The sequence below is a fragment of the Martes martes genome, assembly GCF_963455335.1.
Source record: "Martes martes genome assembly, chromosome: 4".
In the NCBI taxonomy this organism is placed as follows: Eukaryota; Metazoa; Chordata; class Mammalia; order Carnivora; family Mustelidae; genus Martes; species Martes martes.
The window spans coordinates 92,770,399-92,794,876 of NC_137891.1; the positions used below are offsets into that span (position 1 = coordinate 92,770,399).

The 24,478-nt window shown below is 48.5% G+C and overlaps 1 protein-coding gene across 2 annotated transcripts in view; it reads right to left on the reverse strand.

Moving 5' to 3' along the window:
- Positions 1-23,979, reverse strand: part of PTGFRN (prostaglandin F2 receptor inhibitor) — an 81,834-nt gene extending 57,855 nt beyond the window's left edge. The window contains exon 1 of one of the 2 annotated variants that reach the window (XM_080801160.1): positions 23,866-23,979. In XM_080801160.1, coding sequence (XP_080657286.1) covers positions 23,866-23,914 — 49 coding nt within the window. In that variant the 5' untranslated portion in view covers positions 23,915-23,979. The remainder of the gene's footprint in view (positions 1-23,865) is intronic. The other variant, XM_080801161.1, reaches the window with a different exon arrangement.
- Between the last annotated feature and the right edge of the window lie 499 nt (positions 23,980-24,478).

Consider the following 24,478-nt stretch of genomic DNA (forward strand, 5'->3'; position numbering starts at 1 on the left):
ACTAAAGATGATGGTCAACCAAGGAAACCATACATAGTCTAAATCTCTAATAATTTCCTTTCTCTATTTCTATATTATACCTTCCTCTATCTTCCCTGCTACCCTTGCACTTTTGTTTTTTTACCATTATTTTAAGGTTTTTCTTACATGTGTATTTCATTGCAAATTGCCTCAAATATTTTTTTGGAAGGAGGAGAGGTAAGTAGGGTATAAATTTCAAGAGATCAATAATTCAGCTTTCCTCTTCCAGGAGACTTTTGCCTTCTGCTATGATGGAGTGGCTTGCATCAGATCAACTCCAGCCCTGAAAACAACTACAAAAGATGGACAAAATACAAGAAACAGCTAACTGAATGCACTGTGAGTAATTAAGGTATGCAGGCTCAAGGGGCCAAGATCACAGAAAAACATCAAGGTGGGCCCCACTGCTTTTTCTCTTGAAACATTTGCCAATTTTTAAGTGATGGAGGCCAGAGAAGTTAGTGTAGCTCCAGAACCTTCCAACACCTCATGGGGTCCAGAAGACAAGTAAAGTTAAGGACCCTTTAGAAAGTCATAGTTTGAGAAGCCAGGACCCCAGAGAAAAAGGCAACAGCAGAGAAGCAAGCCTGACATGCTGCACTGCTTTCTCCTGAAGGCAAACTGATATTATGAAAGCTACACTGGAAGGGAACGGACTGGGACTGGGTAAGTGGTCGACAAGCTAAGAAGAAAGTAAATAGTGAAAGGTTAAAAGGTTAAGCAATGTTTTAAACCATCTCCCAGTACCGGGGAGACAAAAATTGGAATTCTGACTTTACAAAGGAAGGTAGATGATAGTAAACACCCCAGGCTTTTGGTTACAACCCTGGAAGGGCCATGCCCTTGGAATGAGAGCAAAGCTGAAAACACTAGCTCTCATCAACACTGAAATCCAGGCTCAAAACATCTTAATTCCTTGTTGGACCATGGTGAGCATCTCTTATTCTATTGGACCATCAAAAAATGAGCAAATCTTTTTAGGAAAAAGAGAACATCATGCCAAGTCTCCACAGTTTTTCAGTATCCAACCAAAACTCACCAACATTGCAGATGACAGGACCAAATGACTGAATACAAAAGAGAAAAAAAAAAAAAAACAGACAATAGATGTTGGTGATATCACTATGGACTTTAAAATAACTATAATTAATTTACTAAAGAAACAGATAACAGGATTTCATGCCTTAATTAAAATCTCTTGAAATAATCAAACTGAAACATACATATATTGAGTCTCTGAAATTAAGAGCTCAAATTGGTTTGAGAGCAGATTAGATGTAGTAGAAAAAAAAGTCAGTACAAGTTATTCAAACTGAAGCCCAGGGTGTAAAAAAAAAAGGACGAAAAGTACAGAAAATAGTATACAAGACACATGGAAACAGTAAAAAGGTTAAACACACATTTAAGAGAGTTCTCCAGGAGAAAGAAAGAATGTGGTAGAATTAGGCAAAATTAACTTCTGAAGAAATAATGACCAAGATGTTAAACTGACTAAAGGCATCGTGCCACAGATCCCAGAAGTCCTATGTACCCTACGCAGGATACATACAGAGAAAACCACACCTAGGAACATCATGGTAAAACTCTATAAGGACAGAGAAGGGAGAAACAACACAACTGACAACTGATATTTTTTAACAGACACTGCTCGTAAGACAATGGAATGACATCTTTAAAGTAACGAAAGAACAGAGCTGCCAACCCACAACTCTACACAGAAAAAAAAATTCCTTAAAAGGCAAGCAAAATAAATATGCGTTCAACCAACTCTGAACAAGGGAAATAGAATTAATTTTAAAAGTACTAAAGAAATACCAAAAAGGAATACTAAAGGGAGCTATTCAAATGGAAGAAAAATGATCCCAGATGGGATCATGGAAATGTAAGGAGGCATAAAGAGCAACAGAAAGGATAATGGTGTCTGTGTGGGGAGGGGGAGATAAAGGATAACTGTGGTAAGTCTACTGGACACTGACTGCATAGTTCAATATTACTAATGCCTTCTGGAATTTAAAATAGAGGCATAATTAAAATATATGACATCAACGGCACAAAAAAGTGAGAGAAGGAGTGGAATAAATGGAGTTTCAATGTTCTAAGTTCTTGCAAGATCCTGGAAGTGATAAAAGGACCACCAGTAGACACATTAGTAAGCCAGCAATGTAAACTCAAATCTCTAAAATAACCACAAAAATGAAAGAATGTGTAATGAACTAATGGAGGGAGGGGAATAATACAAAATACCTAATTAATCAAAGAACCCATAAAGGCAGCTAAAATCATGTAAGCATTTCTCATTTATTTTGTGACCTGTTCACTTTGATTCATCAGCAACTATCTCTCAACAATAACGTTGGGGCAGAGTATAAGCAGGAATAATATGCCGCGTGCCGCATGTCTCTTATACCATGCACTGAGCTAGGTGCTGTTCATTACTCACTTGAGAGCAGAACCCTAAGGTAGATACTACCTCCCCTATCACAGACCTGACAAGACTAAGAACTGAAACAGAAAACTGAGATTCAGAGAAGTTATAAGAGCTAGCAAATGAGGGACCAGACCCCAGATGCCTCTGGTCTCTATGTTGCCGTGTCAAGGCAAAGGTGGGCTGGGCTGGTCTGCTTTCAATTGCACTGTTGATATTACCACCTTCTATTGGTTTTGCCCCTGCTCTTAGTAGGAAGAAGAAACAGCTTGAAATTCCCTAACTAGAGGGTATAGATGCTACGGGAAATAAGTCAATCAGAGAAAGACAATTATCATATGATCTCACTGGTAGGAGGAATTTGAGAAACAAGACAGAGGATCACAGGGGAAAGGAGGGGAAAATGAAACCAGATGAAACCAGAGAGGGAGACAAACCATAAGAGACTCTTAATCTGGGCACCTGGGTGGCTCAGTGGGCTAAGCCTCTGACTTCGGCTCAGGTCATGATCTCAGGGTCCTGGGATCGAGTCCCACATCGGGATCCTTGCTCAGCGGGAGCCTGCTTCTCTGTCTGCCTCTGCCCGCCACTCTGTCTGCCTGTGCTCACTCTGACAAATAAATAAATAAAATCTTTAAAAAAAAAAAAAAAAGAGAGACTCTTAATCTCAGGAACCAAACTGAGGGTTGCTGGAGGGGAGGGAGGTGGGCGGGATGGGGTGGCTGGGTGATGGACATTAGGGAGGGTATGTGCTATGGTGAGCGCCATGAATTGTGTAAGACTGATGATTCACAGACCTGTACCCCTGAAACAAATAACACATTATATGTCAATGAAAAAATAAATAAATAAGTAAATAGCCAAAAAAATTTTTTTCAAATTCTCCAAGGGCAACATGAACCAGACAGGAAGCAAAGTAACAACAATGAGAGCCTAACAGAGGAAATATTACACATCCTCAATATGAAGCAGATAGGCAAGAGAAACAGAATTGTTGAAGATAATTTCCAGTAAAGGCGATAGGTCAGAAAAGGTTTTGAAGAAACTGGAAATTATCTTCAACAATTCTGTTTCTCTTGCCTATCTGTGAGACCAACTCTAACATCTCACACATTCGTATTCAAAAAAGGTGAAAGGAACTTTATCCCCAAATCCTAAGAGGAAGTGCTTTTGGAATCCTACTGCTGTGACTTTTCAGCAGCAGGAATAACTACGAAAGCAAGAGGTAATCATTTCCAGATTCCCATTTCCCTCCCTTTGAAGTACTCAATAAAATAAGTGAATACCTTCAACTTTCTTCTATCACGTAGAGTGGATGGGGATAGGAAAGAAAGGCAGGCAAGTTTTTCAAGGTAAGCTATTCCTGCAAAGCTTATTTCAATAAGTGCTTACTGGCAACCATGAGGAATCATTAAGAGAGACAAGCTAATGAAGACTAAACTGTATTTATCTACCCTCTTCCAGCCCTTCATGATATCCATGGGAAATATGTAGATTTTATTTCTTGGGTTATCATCAACATTATTCTAAATCAAGACCCACAGAGTACAGCCTATCTGAGAAGGATTTTTCGCAACTGTTTCTATTATGGCTCAAATTTTATCATCTCACTGAGCTGCCTAGAAGCAAACAATCCGACTCTCCAACCTGAGCCATTTGTAAGATAAATATTGGCAGTTCCTGAATCCATCGGTACAGGTAGAAATACTGCAACACAGAGCTTATGGTATTTCAGCTTGCCTTGTCAAAAGGACACCAAAACCCTCTTTGTGAGTCCTTGCGAGGCCATTAAAAGAGACTGGGGGGGCTGTGGATTTCCACATGTGGTCCTGTCCACAGGCAAGCTAGAGATGAGCGCACGAAGGTCAAACTTGTAAGCTCTCACAGAGCCTTAACTGGAGTATTGGACGCAACAAATGAAAAACCTTGTCTCTTCACGTCTGCCATTGAGAGGTCTGGCAGGAAGAGATGGTGCCAGCTTTCCCTAAGTGAGGAAAATGCAGCAATGTACACATTAAACAAGTCCCAGCCAGCAGAGAATGTGTAATGAAGTCACATATGGCCGTGCTTCAAAATCCCATCTGAACGCAAATAAGGTTCTACTAGAGCAGGCCGTATAATCATTACAAAGAAAAAAAGAAGGCTCAGCTAAGACCTCACAGAGGTACACTGGACGAATATAAGATGGTATTACTCATTCAACAAAGAGCTATCGAGCAGGAAGCCGATGCGCTGGAGGATGGGGGAGAGAAAGGTTAATCAGCCTCCAGATCTTCTTTTACGAGATTTAGAGTACATTAAGGGCCACGTGGTCCACGTGAGAACGGCAACATAAGGAAGCACAGAAGAAACCAAAGAGAGGTACCGAGAAGTGCCATGGGGTTCGAGAGTGATGTGTCCGTCCAAAGGGATTGGTGGAATGCTTCATGCGGTGTCAACATTTGAATGAGGGCTTTGAGAAATGGGTGAGGGGGAGCATTGGACAGGGGACACTGAGGACAAAGGTGACTAGAGCTGAAGGGAGGAGCACGAGCAAAGACCTGGAGTGTGGGGGGAGGGGGGCCTGTGGGGAGCACGGGGGGGTGAGGGCAGTGTACCAAAGGCAGACTGGAACAGACACCTAGGAGGCCCATTGGGAGCCCTCTACAAGAGGACTGGGGACACGTAATAAGAACCCAAACTGGGGCAACGTGGAAATGGAAAGACAGCAGCTCTGAGGGCCATGCTAGATGCAGCCCCAGTTGACAGACCCAAGGCATGAGAGAGACAGCGAAGGGAAGCTAATAGCTGGGGGGAAAAGAGCCAGTGACATTTAGGCAAGTTGAAAGGTCCACTAGGCCATGGGGATGGAGACCCCCAAAAGGTATCTGAGCCCAAAGTGAATGTGGAGTCACACGCATGGAGGGAGGTGGGTAAAGAGGAGATCTGCCTAAAGGCAAAGATGTGGGATCATGGTGGTCACTGAGGGACAGGGTTCAGAGAAGAGCGGGAGGGACGAGCCATCGTCAGCTCCTGTATTTAAGACACAAACAGAAGGAAAAGACTTAGCAAAGAAAAAAAAATCTCAGGCAGTTAGGAAGAAAACCAGAAAAGGTTTATATCTTAGAAGCCATGGGATGCAAGGAAGGGCTGAGCATACATCTGCCATTCGCTCCTGGACATACCCACTTACTTGCTCCTGGTAGCCCGCAAGCTCGTCAGGCAAGACCCGCTTCCTACCCCCATGGCATCTAGAGTGGACTCCTGTGTTCAGGTTGGAGGAAGGGAGGGAGGGAGGAAAGAAGGAAGGAAGGAAAACGAACAGCAATGTCAAACCTGGAGAAAAGTCAAGGGAGAGAACTGCTGAGAAAAGACGACGGAATTGATGACCACTGATGATCGGTAACCACAGCGGGAGTGCATTTGCCGTGACGAGGCCATGCGGGATTCGCAGGGAAAGAGCCAGGGGAAAGGCACCGATCAAGGAGGCAATGAAGACAGGGCACAAGCGTGAAAAAGATCCAAAGCAGGCAAGAGGAGATGAAGGGCACAAGTGGGAAGTTTATTCTGTAAAGTCAGCCTGCCGGTTCCCTAAGCACATTCCAGGCCCTGCAGACATGCAGCTCAGGGTCCTTGCTTATCAGAAGCTGGGGTTCTAAGGAGGAAGCGAGGAAAGGACCCAGAGAACTGATAAACGCTATCAAGATAAATAACCTGATGTGATAGTGAATGGGGGGGAGGGGGAGTAGGCTGCTTTCGCCAGCATGGTCTGCAAAGGGGACCCTCTCACAAGGTCACCTTGAACTTGAGTTCATACCAGAATGAGGAGGCTGGGGGGGGGGGCGCGGATCTCTGGGGCAAGAGTGCTCCAGGCACAGAGAACAGCTAATACAAAGGCACTAAGATGGTGCAAGCTTGGTGTGTTCACGGGATAGGAAAAAAAGATCAGCATGACGGGATTATAATGAGTGAGGGGCAGAGGCCTTGGACCCTGGCTGAAATGGGAAGCATATAAGCTAGGGAATGACAGACCCTGCTTTTTTGTATAAAGTTAGCCCCAGCTGCTGTGTGAAAGATGGATTATGGTGGGGCCAATTTAGAAGCAAGGATACCAGTATGCAGGAAGTTACCGTAGACCAAGTACGAGACGCCTGGCCTCAGGTTGTAGTGGTGGTGATTGTCAGGAGTGGCTGGAGTCAGGATACAGCTTGTACAGTGGATCCTTAAACTACACGGGGATTAGAGGCACTGACCCGCCCACACACAGCCAAAAATGCACATATAATTTTGACCCTCCAAAAACTTCGCTACTAATTAGCCTACTCTTGACTGAAAACCTTACTAATAACATAAAGTTGATTAACACATATTTTGTGTGTTTTATGGATGATATATTATATTCTTACAATAAAGTAAGCTAGAGGAAAGGAAATATAAAGGAAATCGTAAGAAAGAGAAAATATGTTTGTAGTACCTTAAAAAAAATCCCCATGTGAGAGAATCCGCATATGTAGTTCAAACCCATGTTGTTCAAGGTCAACTGTGTGTGTCTGGAGCTGGGGGGATGCCCAAGCAGAGACCTTCATTAAAGAGTCATCAATACATAGACGGTGTTTAAAGCCACGGGTCACATGGGTTCACACAGGGAGAGAGTATGTACATAAAGAGGAAAAAGAAGCCAAAAATAGGCCCTTACTTTTGTTAGAATTTAGGAGAAAAGGATGGATAAAATTATAGAAAAGTTTTGAGGCAAAAGCTTGAGGCACATTAGGTTTGTCTCCAATGTCTCAGTAAAGTAGCAGAGAGGGGTCGTGACCCTTATCACAGAAAAGGTTCAGAACAAGCATTAGAAGGAAGGTAATCGGAAGCCATCACAGAACGAACACGAGGGAGGGCTGACATGCGGCAAACACACCCTGACTTTTGGGCAACTCATGTGGGCAGGGTTTGAGACTTTCCCCAGCAAGATGATACAGCTCAGGCTCACAGACAATGGTCAGTGGGGATCACTCAAATACAGTGTGACCACGGTGTGAGAACTGCCAAAGGAGCATGGGAGAGGGTCCTGGGATGCTACAAGCCCCCTGCTGAAATGCAAACCGAGAGTAGAGCCTGGGACCCTGAGTGGCCTGGTGAGCTGGACAAAGGAACGTTCAAGATCAAGGGATCCCAGGGGGGATGAAGAGTAGGTTTCACAGACACGGGGGAATTTGAAATGAGTAAAGGGAAAAGACTGGTCACAGAGGAAAATATCAGAGATGACAAAAAGGGGAAGGACTTCTGAGTGACAAAGTCCAGTTATGGCCATTAAATCTCACAAATCGTATTCTTTTCCCAGGGGCTAAGATTACCATAGTAGGCACTCACTGGGTCCTTGCTGGCCCAGGCTGACTGTGGAAGAACGAGGGAGGTCTGGTGTGCCTAAGAGACCACGGCGTGGAGAAGGGTGGTCCAAAGCTTGAACCCCAGTTCTCACCTAACCTCTACATGACAGCTTCTGCTCTAGTCTGCAGCCATTCACACCTGAAAACCTTGGGGCCTTCCTACAGGGTGAGGAGCAGTAAGCATCTGTATTTCCTGGGTTAAACAAGAACTCCGTAATAGAAAGGAAACTGATTCCACCAGAAGAGACAGGCTCTCCAGGACCTAGCCACCTTTACTTAGCTTTTGGTGCAGAGATAACCATTGCCTCCAGCACCATAGACAGGATGGCAAGGAAGACAGGAGAGGTGCAGAGCCACCAGCAACTGAGCAACACAACTGAAAGTCACCTCTGAAAAGACTGATCATTAACTGACCCTCTCACTGGTAAAATGCCGCATCATACAACCATGATATCGCGTCCAGTTCTGTGGGCTCTGAGAGATCCTGGGAGGCTGGAATCTTTAATTCTCTATTATGAAATTGTGAGCCTGGGTACCAGGTCAGCTTGGCCAAGTTGGAACTACATTTCCCACAATCCTCCTCCCTGTGCAGTTCTGGGTTGAGAGTCAGACGAAATAGAAGTGCACTTGAGATTTGGGAGGTGGAAGCAAGGAAGCCTGCAGCCATTGTGCTCTGCTGGTTGCCATGGTCAACAGTGGCGAGAGACGGAGGCACAGGGGCTGGTGGGCACTAGTTTGTCCTCATTCTTCTTTCTGCTGCATGTTTCTTCCCAAGTACTATCCTTACTGGCCAAGGATAGTGACCCCAAGATCACCAGATGCTTGGCTGGAGAGCTGGATAGTAGCTCTAAAGAACTCTGAAGAGGTGGTAGCTTTCCATGGACTCTTATGCCATCCCCCCTTCCCTGCCCCACTCTGCGTGGCTCCCAGCTCCTCTGCAAGCCCTAACCTGCCCACCAGTGCTTCCAGAGGGCTGACTAGTGGTTTTCCTCGGATCCTCCAGCTCACCTTCCCAAGCTATCACTTCCCCAACTCCTCCCGTAATTGTGTAAAAATTAATTCCTCTAACACATGCTTTATTCCATAATATTTATGGCAGCTCTGCTTCCCTGATGGAACCCTAACCGACACAGTAAGCCAAGTATTGAGCAGACGGCTTTGCTCTCAAGGACCCAGTAATTGACAGAAACCACCTTACATTTATAGCACTGCTTTACAGTTTGAAAATCCTGTTCACATGATTGAATACTTAACCTTCAGAGGATTAAATAAGGAAACTGAGGTTCAGAGAAGTCAGGTGACCAAAGGACAGATGTGAAAACCACTTGGCGGCAATCTGTGCTGATCAGTCACCAAAATAACTCAAAATGCATGGAATGACTTAAAACAATTCTCTGTCCGAGGATCAGAGATGGAAAAGGCTGAGACAAGATCTACCCACAAGGATTACTCTAGAGCGTTCTATGAAATTAACAGCTGCTAACGGACCAACCACTGCCCACCATCCCTCACTACTCAGCCATTTTTAATTCTCCCCATGTTCGAACTAGCCAACGTAGTCTGCCAAGTTCTGTGTGAACACCTGGTCCTCCTTTCAGCCTCTAGTTTAGAGAGAATGGGGGATTCATGCTGGGTTTAAACTTTCATGTGGGCCTGAAAGGCACCTGAGGTAGTAGTTGAAATTCTCCCTACTATGGGCAGCTTTGTCCTGTCTTCCTATTTTACTATTTCCTGTACCCTTTTCCTGTTCTTCCCTTGCCTTGTCCACCCTTCCTCCCTAACAAGGCCTTAAGTCCACCCTCCACATCTCCAGGCACGTTGCCAGATGCCACGGGTGGTGTGGAGGTCTCTGCCCAGCTTCCCCACTGAGGCCCAGTGAGGAATAGTGTGGTAATCTGGCTTGAACAGAAGACTTGGGTTTACATGACCTTCAGAGAGAAGACTTTGGCTCCATCAACCTGATATTTCATTCCTCCATTCAGCACTCCTTTACTGCACACCTAGCGTGTGCTGAACCACATCACCAGGTGAGCTCCTGAGCATACACCCAGCCCAGTGTCGAGTTGAGGAGGGAACAGTGTGGCAGCTATGCAGAATGACCAGGAGGAGATGAGTTCTCCAACAATGGGAATCTTAAAATATAACTAAATAAAGGACATGAGAGATTAGGGTCATTCTAGGGAAGACAGAACCAGAAAAACAAAACAAAACAAATTCACCTATGACATCAGGTTTAAAGTCCTCCAGGTGACATTCAAAGAGCTTCCCAATCTTACGACTTTCTCTCCAGCCCCAACTCTTTCCCTCTGAAGAACCTGCAACACAACACTCCACTCCAACCACAAAAAGTTTTCCTCATGCAAGACCAGCATGCTCTTATAAATAGGTCTATTTTTTTTACCCATGTTCTTCCTTCTGTCTGAAACAAACAACCCTACCCCTTCTCTGGCAGACAAAACCCCACTGATCGATAAGACTTAGAGAGCTCACGTGAGTCCACAGGAAGTCTTTCCTGTTCCTCCCCTCCCTCCGTCCCCGGCCAGAGCTCTGAATGTGTCTGCTGGGGATCAACTTGGCTTGGCCACTGCTAACAGCCTGAGCTTACTTACTTACCTGCCTCCCTCACGGGATTGTGAGCCCTTTGAAGGGGCAGATCACTCCCTGCTCATCATCACATTCCCAGCCCCGCAACATGCCTGGTGATAGAATGATGTGATCACTGCAATCTCAAGGAGCTTCTGCAAACTGGAATTTTAGAACCAAAACTGACCTTTGGATCATTGTCTAGGTGGGTTAACGGGCATGACTTCATCTCATTTATATGAGAAAGGACCACCAATCAGCCATTTTCAAAAAAGCTCTTTGCTGGGGTGCCTGGGTGGCTCAGTGGGTTGGGCCTCTGCCTTCGGCTCGGGTCGTGGTCTCAGGGTCCTGGGATCAAGCTCGCATCGGGCTCTCTGCTCGGCGGGGAGCCTGCTTCCCCCTCTCTCTCTGCCTGCCTCTCTGCCTGCTTGTGATCTCTCTCTCTGTCAAATAAATAAATAAAATCTTAAAAAAAAAAAAACCTCTTTGCTAATAAGGTCATCACAGAAAGAGAAGCACCCACAGCTAGAGCCATCATTAACACATAGCATCAGCCAAGAGACCCCAGGGTAGGGGACCTCAGCACCTTGGGATGGGACACAATCACAATATTCCAAATCCCAAAGTTTGACGCAGCAGTTTTATTATCACTCTTCACTGGGGCTAAAGAAGCCAACACATCTGGGTGCTTTGGAAACTTCTAGAAGGGACTCATTCCAGACATGGCACCAAAGCCTAAAAAAATGTATAGACAGGTACAGAGGAGACACAGGTAGTAATACAAACAAGTAGAGAGGATTATGTCAGTCATCTTACCTCTTCTGCAAGAGCACCTCTGTCTAAACTCGTCCCTAATACTCTCCCTTTACTCCAAATTTTCGACATTGTTCTGTCTCGAACCATCCTGGGCGCTTCTTCAATGCCACCTCTCCTCCTGTGCATGTGTCCTGCCTCCACCAATAGACTGGCAGCTACAGGAGTCTCGATCCCTACGTGCCCAGAGCTCTAGAACAATGTTTGGCATAGGGTGGATAATGAGGAGTTGCGAAGTCGGCAAACGGAGAGACAAGGCTTATGCTCCCTGCAGCAGCATGGCTGTCCCTTCACTCAGACGTGGCCAGAGCTGGCTGCTGGCCGGCCGGAGCAGGGATGACAAGCAGACAGTCTGTGGTCACAGCTAACACAGACTCAAGGCGTCTGCAGCCTGTCCTGCAAGGAAGGCCGGCTTCTCCACGCCAGGAATGACCAAGACGAAGCTGGGAAGCGAGGAGGATGCTGGTCTGGAATGGGAGAGGTTGTTTCAACTCCACCAAGGGAGGAGAGGGTGGAGGGAGCAGGGGGACAATAACGAGGACCTGTGAGTCCTGTGTCTCCCGTACCAGCAGCCACGGAAGTGACTGGGGAAACTCTCATGAGGGGGACTGGATACTTTCCCATCCCTTCGTTTCCGTGTGTGGACTCCCCTGCTCCACAAACCTCCGTCCTAGAAATGGAGTCACAAGCCATTCTCTCAGAAATCGTGTGGGAGTAACAAAAGAAAAAAAAAAGCGAGCAAGGACACATGGATAACCTCTGCCTCCTTTACAACGTACGGCCCCACAACATAGACTTTACATGTGCATTTCACGTGGGTGTCGTGGGTCACAGACCGCACAGATGCCGTATGTACCTGTATAGAGATCTACAGATGTTCTCTACGCACAAAAATGAACCTAATTATTCACAGACTCGAATTCCTAGGTACTGGGATAAACAAAAACAGACACTGTCGCATTTTCGTGGTGCTGACAGCTGGGATGAGACAAACAGTCCTCCTAATAAACAGATCACTATCAATGGAAGGGCTGTGCTCTCAAGGGACGCCACTCAATGAGAGCCCACGACAAAGGAATGGGCCACGGGCACCCTTGCTCCAGATCAGAATGTGCTGTCCTCTCGTCCTCTCAGGGCAGCAAGGCTCCACCTGGGCTCCAGAGACTCAAACAAATGGAAATAATTGACAGATAAACAAAAGAGGGGCACTGCATACGGAGACTAGATAGTCGTCTCTAAGGGCAAGGAGTGAGGGTTACTTGGGAAAACTTCAGGAGGCGTCCTCGCAGCTCGATCATGCATCCCGTTTTCACACTTCTCCGTTTGGAGGGCCAGATGCCTCAACGAACACACTGGGTGGAACAAAGAGCTTGCCTTAGCACTGCTGCTTTCTTAGGACCAAACTCACAGCCGGCGTCATGAGAATTCCCATTAGGCCCATGGTTCCCGAGGCTACAAATGGGCAGCTCGCACCGCCTTGCTACCTCTGTGAGAGTCCAGAGATGGGCCAGTTACTTACAAGCCAGGTATGACGCTAAGCTTTCTGGAAACTCATACTGTTGCTCTGAGCGCAGCTTATTTGTGGGATAAATTGTTATTAAAGTGGGACTCTGATGAACAGGCCACATGATTGCCTAGATCTTGTTTCCCCCAGAAAAGCATCTACAATTTCCCATCTTTCCTCTAAAACTTATCTGTGTCTCTTATCAGGTGTTAGTCCTTCGAAGAAATGCTCTGATCAGCTACCTGAGGGGAGTATTGGTAATTGTTTTGTGAGCCATTTTCCTTGGAAGAAACCACCCAAAATAGGATTATGGCCTGACTTATCACCTTAATTTAGCCCGCTAGCTTCCTGTAAGCCCCAGCAGACCTCACCAGCCTTACGCACGTGGGCTCTTAGCTGCTCTGTGGGCACTGACAAGGCTGCCAACACCTTTCAGGGTGACTTTGCTCACATTCTGCCTCTCCGCCAACCTCCCCACCTCAGAGTTTAATATCCACATCCGCTGAGGTCTCCCTTATGGTTCCAGTTTAAGTCAGCTAATTCCCAAATGGAATGCCAACCTGCACACACTGATTTACTCCTACCTCCGAGAAACTGCGCTAGTCATTTCCTCTCTGAAGTGGTCTGCCTGCTCCAGGCTCAAACGGCTTTCTAGTCCTACCTGCTCCATGGGGCCTTTCCCCATTAACAGCTCCTGGCCTCCCTATGATTCTGACAGCCCCATAGGCACAGCTATCTAATGATTCAATCACTTCAGCGTTTAAAAAGCACCAATGATCCATTCTGTTATAACTGGTACATTTCCTAATTCCTTTGTGATCTGCCAGTGGTAGAAACACGGTAAACAGTCCCTAAATGCTGCCGAAGTTCTAAAAATTAAGATCATGAGAAAGAGCAAAAATGTCATAGATTGGAAAGTAGGGTCGTAGTTGGGCACAAATTATTTATTCACAACCGTGTTCACTTTGCCCAACGGAAGCGCCCACTGTGTGCCAGGCTCCAGGCAAGACACTATGGCCTGAACTTGAAACTTAGCGGATAGATTTCTCAATCAAAGATGATGGACTATATATAATGTCTTCTAATAAATAAGAAAACATTTGGACATGCCAGCCTTCGGAAAATGGAAAAATGAATAGCTGTGCCAAAAGTGGTTTGTTTTATTTGTTGTTGTTGTTGTTTTTTAAGTCCTCACTGCAACCTAAGCAAAGCAGTGGCACACTGGACAGACACCAAATCGGCTACTATTCTGCTCTCAGGACATCCTAGGGGGACAGTGCATTTATAAAGGGCTCTCCACCCCTTCACCTCCAGAACAGCACAAGCCAGCAAGGCACTTCGAACATTTGCAAGAACTCACTCCTACAAGGCTTTTTCAGGCATCCAAGATGAGTGAGAGAGAACATGTGGGGTCAGCACTAAGGGTTACATCCCAAAGTAGCCAGGCCACAGTGAAGACCAAGGCCATAAACACGCTCCCTAGCGACAACATGGAGGTTCTCCAGGCTACACCCTTTTCACTGGTGTTGCATCCCACGTCATTCTTACCTCCCCTCTTCAGACGAAGAGAATGAAAAGGAAGAAAGTCCCCAAGCCCTGGGAACACATTTCTTAGCCAATTAAGGCTATTGATTAGAAATGTCTGAGTTTCGACTCTCCTATCCTTTAGGAAAGTGGAAAATCCAAACTCGTGTCAATATTTGGACACTTTTAAAGATGCCTTTGTCTCCTTTCATGGTAGCATGGAGAGTATTTGGGAAAGGAGAGCCTGTGCAGCATAATCACCTGCCAGGCAAAATGGGGAAGAACACACAAGTCACATTTCTGGGGGCTAAGACTCAATTATCTCAACCCCAACTTACTTATGGCTGATTTCCTCAAACATAAGTTTTTTTAAAAAAATAATAGTAATAAGAAGAACTCTGCCATCTAGAACCGCCTTTGGTTTTACTGTTTCTGCAACTTCTCCCACAAGTCGGTCTGAAGGTGTAGTTAGCCTGGGGGGGTGGTGGGGGGTACACACCTCCATACCCTGAAGAACCACAGGGAAAATGCCCTGTTTCCCAGCACGGGGAGCAGTCTGGAAGGAGGAAGTAATTGCCCATATGGAGACAAAACAACGAACTATTCCCAGATCCCTCTGAGGCACCAGCCAACCCTCTGTGGAGGGGTGTCAGGCAGGTGAGACGAGAGAGGGGCAGGCTGCGGACGACGGGCCAGCAGCCAGGGACTCCAGGGCTGGACCAAGCAGCCCATATGGCCACCAGCAGGGGTCAGCGTGGACTTAGTGAGTTCTGGAGATGGAAGGGAGCCTTCAGGAAGCAACTAGCCCAGACCCCACTTGACTGAAGCTAAGAGCTAGTCAGCAACTTGTCCAAGGTCACAAAGCTAGTGAGTGGAAGGTCAAAGGCCAGAATCCAAGCCTCCTGTTTTAAAAGACAAGGAAACAAATGTTACCACATTTTGGCTAATTGTATCAATTTCTCTCCCAGTTATTCAGACACATGTTTGCCTCTGAGTGTCTATACTGACACAGAGATGCAAAACAGCCTACTGTGGTAATGAGCCCAGACTCCGGAGCCAGGCCCTTTGGGTTTGAATGCCGGCAGCTCTGTCCATTACTGTAACCTTGAGCAAGTCACTTCATGTCTCTGCAACTCAGTGTTCTCATCTGTCAAATGGGAGTAACCACCACCCACCTCATGGGTTATGAGTTCTTATGTGCTAAATGCAGTGTCCAGCACAAAATAAGTGGTATGTAAAACGCAGGAAGGAATTTCTTAGGGAGGAAATAATCCCCATACTGGGTTCTCCCCAGCCTCTAGTGCATCTTAGTCACAGGTTACTGCCTTTTCCCTACAACACCTGGACATAATGCATCTAAAATCTCACACTGCTGTCTCTTCCCCCTTTCAGGCCCAACCCAGTCAGTTATTAGAAGTAAACTGGCCAAAATGCCCCGAGAGGTACAAACTCTAGCTAAGGGTCTACTTTGGCTACTGCCCGCCCAGGCTACTGCACCCTCAGATTTCCACTTCCAAGATCATGGACTCAAAAGTTACCTCTTTGGATCCTCGCCTCCTACCTTCTGAACCCACCCACTCCTGTGAGTCTTGGGGTCTGCTTTGTGACCCTCATGATACGCTCTAGTCCCTCAAACCTGCTGTAATCACAAGCCTTCCAACCTCACTTACTTGCCTGTCCTACCTTGGACTCCCTGGCCATCCTTCTCTGTGATGCTGTCACCGACTCCCTATAGATTCCTGCATCCCTCATCCCATGGAGAGATCACACCACATCCCTCCCAGGCTGCCAAACTGGGTGGAACAGTCCAGAAACCAGGCCAACCGCCTCCAGGACAGACTATGCTAACCTCACCCTTCATGGCTAACTGGAGCCCACCCTGGTCCACTCTCCTGTGACTCTGACCATGGCCTCTGCCTCAGAGTTCACCAAGGAAGCCAAGGCCACCAGAGAACTGAGATGACAGGCTCTCTCTTTCAGACTAGGGCTTCTCAGACATCAGCAGGCATTCGAATCCCTTGGGGATCTGGTTAAAATGCAGACTCTGATTCAGTGGACTGGACTGGGCCCTGAGCTTCTCCCTAGTGCTGCCAATGCTGCTGGTCCCCAGATCCCAATTTGAGTGGCGAAGTTCAAGGGATCACATAAAATTCAGTGGTTACGTTGTTGCAGATCTATTCTTTTTCATCTTCATGACAAACCTGCAAGAGAGATAGTCATCTCAGTTTACACATGCAGAAAACTGAGGTTCAGAGAGATTAAGAAACCTGTCCAAGGCCGGGGGGCTGCTGGAGAGAAGATTCCAAAACCTGACACCTACTTTTGCTCTACATAAGGGATTTCCACAAGCAGAAATCATTAAGAAAAGCACATGGAATGGTTTATTCGTAATATGAAATCTTCTTAGCTGATGAGGATGAGATAAAGATGGGTTATAAAACGGCCACAGCGTCACCATGCTGGAGAGTCCACCTAACAGCTGAAGGCCTAAAAGCAGCTCTCAGAAAGTAGGTTAATTCCACCAGTCAACATGGAAGAAGACATCCAGGGGAACAGAAGGAAAACTTTCCATTTGTGCAGGGAATGTAAGGGAACACACAGATAACCTCTAACTGGCATGTTGGGGACTTGGCGGCCACCCTTTGGGCTAAAAACGTTGAGAGCATGGTGGGGACAATGTTTCCCACACCACAGTGCTCCCTGCACATTTGACCTCCACCTCGCCCTTCCCTCCTCTCTGGGAGACCGCCTAGCACTCTAACCTCCAAGGCCAGGGGTGCCCGGGGAGCCCCCCGCCCCACACTGCTCCACCTTCCCCAGAAGGCAGACCCAGCAGTCATCCTCCCTGTGGACACGCTGGAGGCCCTGGGTACTGTCAGGTCCCTGACCCTGCCATGCTCTAAGTTACTCCCCTCCTGGTGGTCTCCCATGTGGGACCACCTGGAAAGGTGAGCTGAGGGGTCCGATGGCGACTCCACTCAGTTCACTCCTCCTCATCTCCATGTCGGTGATCCTCAGCCTCCTCCTTCTGACTGTTGAGTTGGTTTCTCCCCAGCCCCCAGTTCATCTTAGTCACGGGTCACAGCCTTTTCCCTAACACCTGGACATACTGATCTAAAATCTCACACCGCTGTCTCTTCCTCCTTTCAGCCCCAACCTGATCCTTAGCCTCCTCTTCTGACTGTTGAGTCCGACTCAGTCTCCCAGTCTGGGGCTTCTCATCATCTTGATCTTCCTTCATTTTAGCAGCATCTGCCCAATCCCTTTAACAGATCTCCTCAAAGCCCCTCTGTTTGCTTCTGACATAGTGCTCTCCTGGGTCTTCCTCTGTCCCTGACTACACCTTCTAGAATTCTCCTTTCCCGGCCCAGCCCCCTCACTGCCCTCATTCCTGAGAACGTGCCCTTGACCCTCACCTCGATCATCCAGGTGGTGCCACACTTTGTGCTGACACCACCCACCACATGTCCACCCACCACACATCCATGACATACCCTGTCCTACCCAGGATGGGAGCCCCAAGTCAGCTTGGGTCACCGAGGAATCACCACTCAGAACAATGCCAGGGCTGGAACAGTGTGCACTCTCTCAGGGCCACTAGCTAAATAAATGACCTCCTCGCCAGGTTACTGGGCTGCTCAACTTCCATCGTCCAACAGCTCATCCCAAGGCCAGGCCAGGGCCCATCCGGAGCAGGGTGTGGCTCACCGGGTAAAAGAAAAAACCAGCAATCTCCATCAAATCAGAGGATACAGGGGAAGTGATAATAACAGTACAACTGTCTTCAGCAAACAGAGTTTGTGGTTTTAGGGGCAGCTCTGACCTGTGGGCTCCAAGGACTGAGGGTCTCAGCGTCCTAACACACCTCCTATCCACTTGGGTCCCCTTACTGCGGTCCACAAGCTGTGAAGTTCCAGCCCTGTCCAGGTTGAAGTAAGGACAAAGAAGAGCCATTGTCAGGATGCTCTTGGCCTCACGTCCCTTTTGAGGTCTGAGGAGTAACCCAACTATCTGCACACCACTTGTAGTTCATTAGGATTCAAAGGTAGCACCCATTCTAAATGGTGCCCTGAACCTTAATCATAATTCTGTTCTTTGCAATGCTAAGTGAAACTCCTCCCAAACACAGCACACTGGCCAGTGTTTCTCAATTCCCCTGAAATATCCTTCGTGATGTAAATGCTCACGTCCCAGCTGCTTAAAAAGGTGCGAAGCAGGATGCAATTAAGGTCCCAGAACATCATACTTAAACTCGAATCATGCCGCTTAGCGACTCCATTATCTCGCACAAACACTTATGGAATACTGTGGAGGAATCAGCATTCGAAGAACGCAAACGTGGACACAGTGCCATTATCTCTAGCCTCCTGGAAATCACACCGCTGGTCTGCAACAGTGTTAACTACTGGGTCTAATTCAGTTGCTCTGCAAAGACTATCCAGTTGGTGTGGGGGAAAAATAGTCCGAGATCTAAAAACCACTGACTGTGCCAACTGCAGCACTTTGCCTTTTCCAGAAGATAAATTATGAAGAATTTTTTGCCAGTTCAAGTTATTTTTCCCAAAGCCGAGAGTCGAATGGCCTTGGTACCCTGCCTTGAAGACACAGATGCAATTACACCGAATAGCTATGAACTGCCCCGCCAGCTTCCCCCCAACTTCATTTGATAAAGTGAGACGCAGACACACACTGACACAAGCACACACCTTCTTTAACTGCCAGACACAGCACCAACAGGAAAATGTACATCCAATCTACGGGGTGAAAATCAGCTCTGCAGCTCATCACTGAAGCAAAATAGCCATATACACGCCGACCAGCCCGACTGCCTTGTAAGGAACGATCGCTGACAACTAGGGTTCCTATTCAGCAGGCTAATAAGAATAATTATAGCCAGGGCAGGCATTAATCAGCTTGGCAGATACAGGAATTCTGTTAACAAGGCTAAAATGAGTGCCAAGGAATCTCTGAAGGCCATAGCACTTCAAAGACTGTTAAGCTGGGGGGATTCACTAAGGTTCCTCCTGCCAGCCTTCCCCCACCTTCTGCCTTTGGGTCCCACCCCTCAGAGCAGGTGCAGGCGTGGGGACCTGCTAGGAGTCAGGGGTCACATGTGGGAATAGGGGTCCTTGGTCTGGCCCCTCCAGGAATTGTGCCTGGACTGCGCTCACCCCAGACTCTCTCATTTGCAACTGCACTCTGGCTGTCAAAACACGGCCGTCCTTTTTTCTGCCGAAACTAGTCTCGGGCAACACACAGCGTGAGGTTACGGAAAGCATCAGTCAACTCTTTCCTGAGTACAGGCACGATGGAGCCCCGTGATCACATCCTGGCTCGGCCTCGGAACAGCTGTAGGACTCCGGACACGTGATTTAACTTTTCTGGGGGTCGCTCTCCTCTCGTGCAATGGGGAGGAAAGAACAGCACCTTTCTCAAAGGGTTGTGAGGATTAAATAAGAGAAGGCACATAAAACCTGGTGCTTGATATGTACTCTCTAAACAGCAGCTATCATTTCCGTTCCATACAGAGCCCTTTATAGAAACTGAGAGAAAAGAAGAAACAAAATGTTTGGTATCACGGACACGTGCACGTGATAGGAGCGGCTTCGCCTGGGCTAAGCTTTTTACCTGACCTCCTTCAGAGCTGACAAAGAGACTGCTTAGCTCTCCCCCCAAGTCCACTGTTTTCGCCCATGGATGTTGGTGCTCAGCAGCCGCCAGGCTACTTGGCATTCCTCGACCTCCCTTGCAGCTAGTGTGACGAGGCTAAGTTCTCTTGAATGGAATGTGTGCAGAAATGATGCATGCCCCTTCCAATCCTGGTCTATGAAACCTCCATGTGTTCTCCTCCAGGCTCTTTCCCCTTTTATGGGGCAGGAGAGGGGATGAGGACAACCAAAGTGATCTTAGATGGGCTGAAGACAGGGGAGCTGCTATCAGCCTGGGCACCAGGATGGCTGCAAGGACCAGGCATACCACGCACCCTAGTCATGTGAAGCCTCCCCTTGGCACTGTTGTGAGAGACCTTTCTATTGTTTGAACCCTGATGCTTCTAAACTGTGAAGCTTTGAGTCTCTTCCTTTGTTAATGCAGTTTGGCCTACCTAATTAATATAAAAGTCTTCTATCTAATTTGAATTTGAAAATACAGATATAATGCTTCCGTCACTTAAAAACCATTTCAATGGATTTGAAAGTTGTTGTGTTTTTTTTTAAAGACACAAATGAAGAAAATTCCTCCCCCCTTCCTACCTTTCACTCTAATTCATGCTGCACAATAGTGAGGACTGACTTCCTCCTGCACATTGCTATGTTGTGTTAATTTCACCCTGAGAGCTTTTAATGGCTGCCCAATACCCACAGAGAGAGGGATATATGCAGGTACTCAGTTGGCCAACATTTACCAAATACCTACTACGTGCGGCCCACCAGGAACCCTATTAGTTACAGGACTACTACAGTGAACAGGATGAACGTGATCCCTGCCCCCTAGGGATATAATCAGTGTGGGGATTCAGACCAGAAACAGACCAATATTATATACAGTGAGATAAGTGACATGACAGGAAAAGTACGGGCTGCCTGGCAGCACCCCCAAAACCAATGAACCCACCCCTCACAGCCCAGACTGCTCAGCCCAGCACAAAAAGCCTTTAGGAGCTACCCAAACCCATCCTTCCGGCTGGCTCTCCCATTAGAACTTCCCTGTCCCACCTCCAGCTCCATGGATCTCACATGTCCTTCCTGAAAGAGCCTGGCACTCTCACACGGCCCCACGCGATGCCCTTCCACAAACGTGCTTTTCCTGGAACGCTCTTCCACTCCTTCTTTCAAAATTCTAATCATCCTCAAGGCTCAGCTCAAATGTCACCTCTTCAGCAAAACCAACCCCAACCCCAAGTCAAAATTAATCATCCTCTTCCCTGCTTCCTACCAGCACTTGCTGTCTCTGTCAGGTATTCCATTTGGTCTTGTAGTTAACTGTTTTATTTATTATCTGCCCATCAACCTGCACTGACCACTCAGGGAGGTATTTGTCTGCGATGTTCTGTGGACTCTGATGGATATTAAAGAAATGCTGTAGTGAACAGGTGGACAAGGCAGGTCAGACACAGGGACCTGCTCCGTGAAGCTGAGTGGGTTCTGATGTGATTGTGATCTTTGAGAGGGAGACTTAGGAAAATGTTGTGGAAGAAGCGAGTTTGGGGGGAAACGGGAATACGTAGGTGAGAGAAGAGAAGCAGGAGGGACATTCCCAGGCCATGGAAAGGGGAAAGGCCAGAAGGTTCACGCAATTCTCTGTAAAGGACAGCAAACAGATTCCTTAGAATGAAGTGTTTGATTCAGAGGGAAGCGAACACAAGGGGCAGAATATCCTTGGAAGAAAAACCACAAAGAACCAATGAGCAAAGGTGAGACACTCCCCAAAACTGATCCTTCTGGAAAATGATGAACTAAGAAGGGAGGATGGAGGAAAAGATCAGCCAGGAAGATGCCCAGAGTTAATCTGTGCAGGGAATTATCAGAACCTGGGCTAGGATAGTGGCTGTAGAAACAGGAAGAATGGGAAGAAGCCTGAGTCTGTGCTAGGGGAAAAGCCACAGAACTGAGGGACTGTGTGAACGTGGAGGTCACAGAGGGCAGTGATGGCAAGATTATGCCCAGGATGCAATACAAGAGGAAAGATGAGCTTGTTTATTGACATATTAAGTTTCAGGAGCCAGTAGAACATGGAGGGCTTCCCAGAGGTCACAAAGAAGCCACACTGGGTGAGTGCTGGAGGGCAGAACTGTCATCTAGAACACCAAGTTCAGGAGCTGTAAGGTGGAAAGGCTTTGGCTGGTGACTCCTCAGATATTTATGTGTAGTTAACATGAAATGCCCTGTCAACATACACCCAGACTTCTCCAAGCTGTGCTTTTCCCACTTCAGTTTTTTTCCTTTTGTCCATCTCTCTTTGCCCCCATCCCTTTTTCTCCCTCATCATAATTACTCAAGGGCATTCTTTTCAGACTTCTTCATGAGCCCACCATCTGAGCTGGTACAAGGGTTGTCAAGAGCACAACTCTAGGGGGTCATTCATCTTGGCTCCAAAGTGAAGAGCAGCTCCTAGAGTAGTGCAGTGCACAATCTGTGTGACTACAGGGCATGGCCTGGTGTGACCCAGACACATTAGCCAATTAATGTGTATAGACTATCACAACAAACGGAGAACTTCAAGGGTCCCAGTATGAAAGGGAAAGCTCTAGGACCTGAGACCATACAAAACATGCTACTAAACCAAGTGAAAGATCTGGAAGCTTTCTGCACGTGGTAGCAGCTAAAGCAGCGTGGCTGGATGAGCTCTCTTGGGGAGTGAATTCCAGAAAACCCTTCAAAGAAAGAAAACACAGTATCGGCTAGAAAGGGCAGCGGCAGTCATGGGGGTGGGGGCAGTGTGGGCCCTGGTGTGGGCAGGATGGCAATGGCTGTGGAAGGCTTCCACTGGGACCCTCTGACTGTAAATGCAGAGTAGTCATTTGCCCTGTGTGCAGCTGGGTCCTGGCTGGGACAAACGCCACACACCATGCATTCTGCAAAAGACCTGCCTTCTCTAGGGGCTTGGAAGAGAACCCTGGGTCAGGTCACAGGACTCCTTCTGTTCTGGCTGACACAGACCAAAGGGATCCAAGAATATGAAAGAATATCAAAGCACTGGGGTCAGTCCTCCAGCACCTCCGCAGGCACTTAACAAACATATGTATTTCTATGGCTGATAACTGCATAGTTATGTTAAATAACCATATTACCATAATCATGTGTATCTACATGAAAATGGTGTCTGTGTGTATGGGGTAAAAGGAAAATGGAGAGAAGGGGAAAAAAAAAAAAAAACCCACCAAAGATTCCTTGGGTAGGGGGGATCCCGCTGGGTCAAATGATCAAGAGGCACCCAGGTTTGGGGAGGGTGGAAGACGGGGGCTGTAAAGGGAAGAAAAGTAACAGGTAGGAAAAGTTGGAGAAGCCAAGGCGCCCGGGTCTTTGTGTGCAAATGTGCAGCTAGGCAGCTTCAAGAAGAGCTCAAGGAAAAGACTGAGGCAGAATATCGAGCCACCGCCAACATGACGAAGGACGCGCACACCGATTTTTCCTTTAGCGCTCTGGGCCACCCCGTGACCTTCGTAGAAGGAAGTTGGCGGATTGTCTCCCTTCCCTGGAAAGGCAGCTCGGTGTGGGCTGGCATGTGCCAGGGACGATTCGGCCGATCTCGGCTGCTGCGGGGCACATCAAAGGCGCATATTTCCGCCCCCCTGCTGGGGACGCCGCCGGGGACCGCCGGCACCTTCCGGGCCCGGAGTTCAAGGTGAGCCGGGCTCCCGGCGGCCAACAGGTAGGGAGGGCTGGGGGAAGCCGGCCACCGGCCACTCCCCCCCGCACAGGTGGGGCGAGGCGCGGCCTGGCGAGGCGGCCCGGCCGGATTCGCGCCCGGCTCCCCGATCCCGCGCCGTTCCCCGCCGGCCCGCGCCGCCCGCGGACCCCGCCGCCTCTCCCGGGAGCCGCCCGGCACCTCGGCGCCCCAGGCCGCGCGCCGCAGCTGCGCCCCGCCGAGCCTCCCCCGGCCCCCGCGCCCGGCCGAGCCCGGCGCGCACTCACCCAGCCCCAGGAGCGCCAGCAGCAGCGGCCTCGGCGCCAGGCGCCCCATGCTCGCCGGGCGGGAGCGACTCTCCCCCGCCTCCTGCGTCCCCGCCGCCTCTCCTCCTCCTCCTCCTCCAGCTCCGGCTGCTCCAGAGTCCGCGCTCCCCCGCCTGGGCCGCGCGCCTGCTCCGCTCTCCTCGCGAGCCGAGAAATCCCAGCGCTGGGCCGAACGTGCGCCCCTCGCTCCGCGCCGCCCGCCCGCCTGCCCCCGCCCGCCGCCCGCCTCCCGCCGGCCGGGCACCGGGAGCCGGGCGCCGGAGCCGCCCCGCCGAGCCGAGCGCGCAGTCCCGACCGCTTCCCGAAAGCAAAAGGGAAGAGCCGCAGCTCCCGCCCGCCCGCGCCTCCCATCCGGCGCTCAGCCAGCTACAAACACAAACTTTCCCAAGCCCCTCCCCGCTCCAGGTAACGGCGGCAGCGCCCCGCCACCCGCTTAAAGGGGAGGAGGCGTCGGAGCCCACCCCGCTCTCCCCTTGGGCCCCCGCCCCACGACAAACTTTCCTCCGACCTTTAAAAGTTGGCCTGGGAAGGACTCGTCTGGAAACCCCATCGCCCGTACTCCATTCCGGGACAC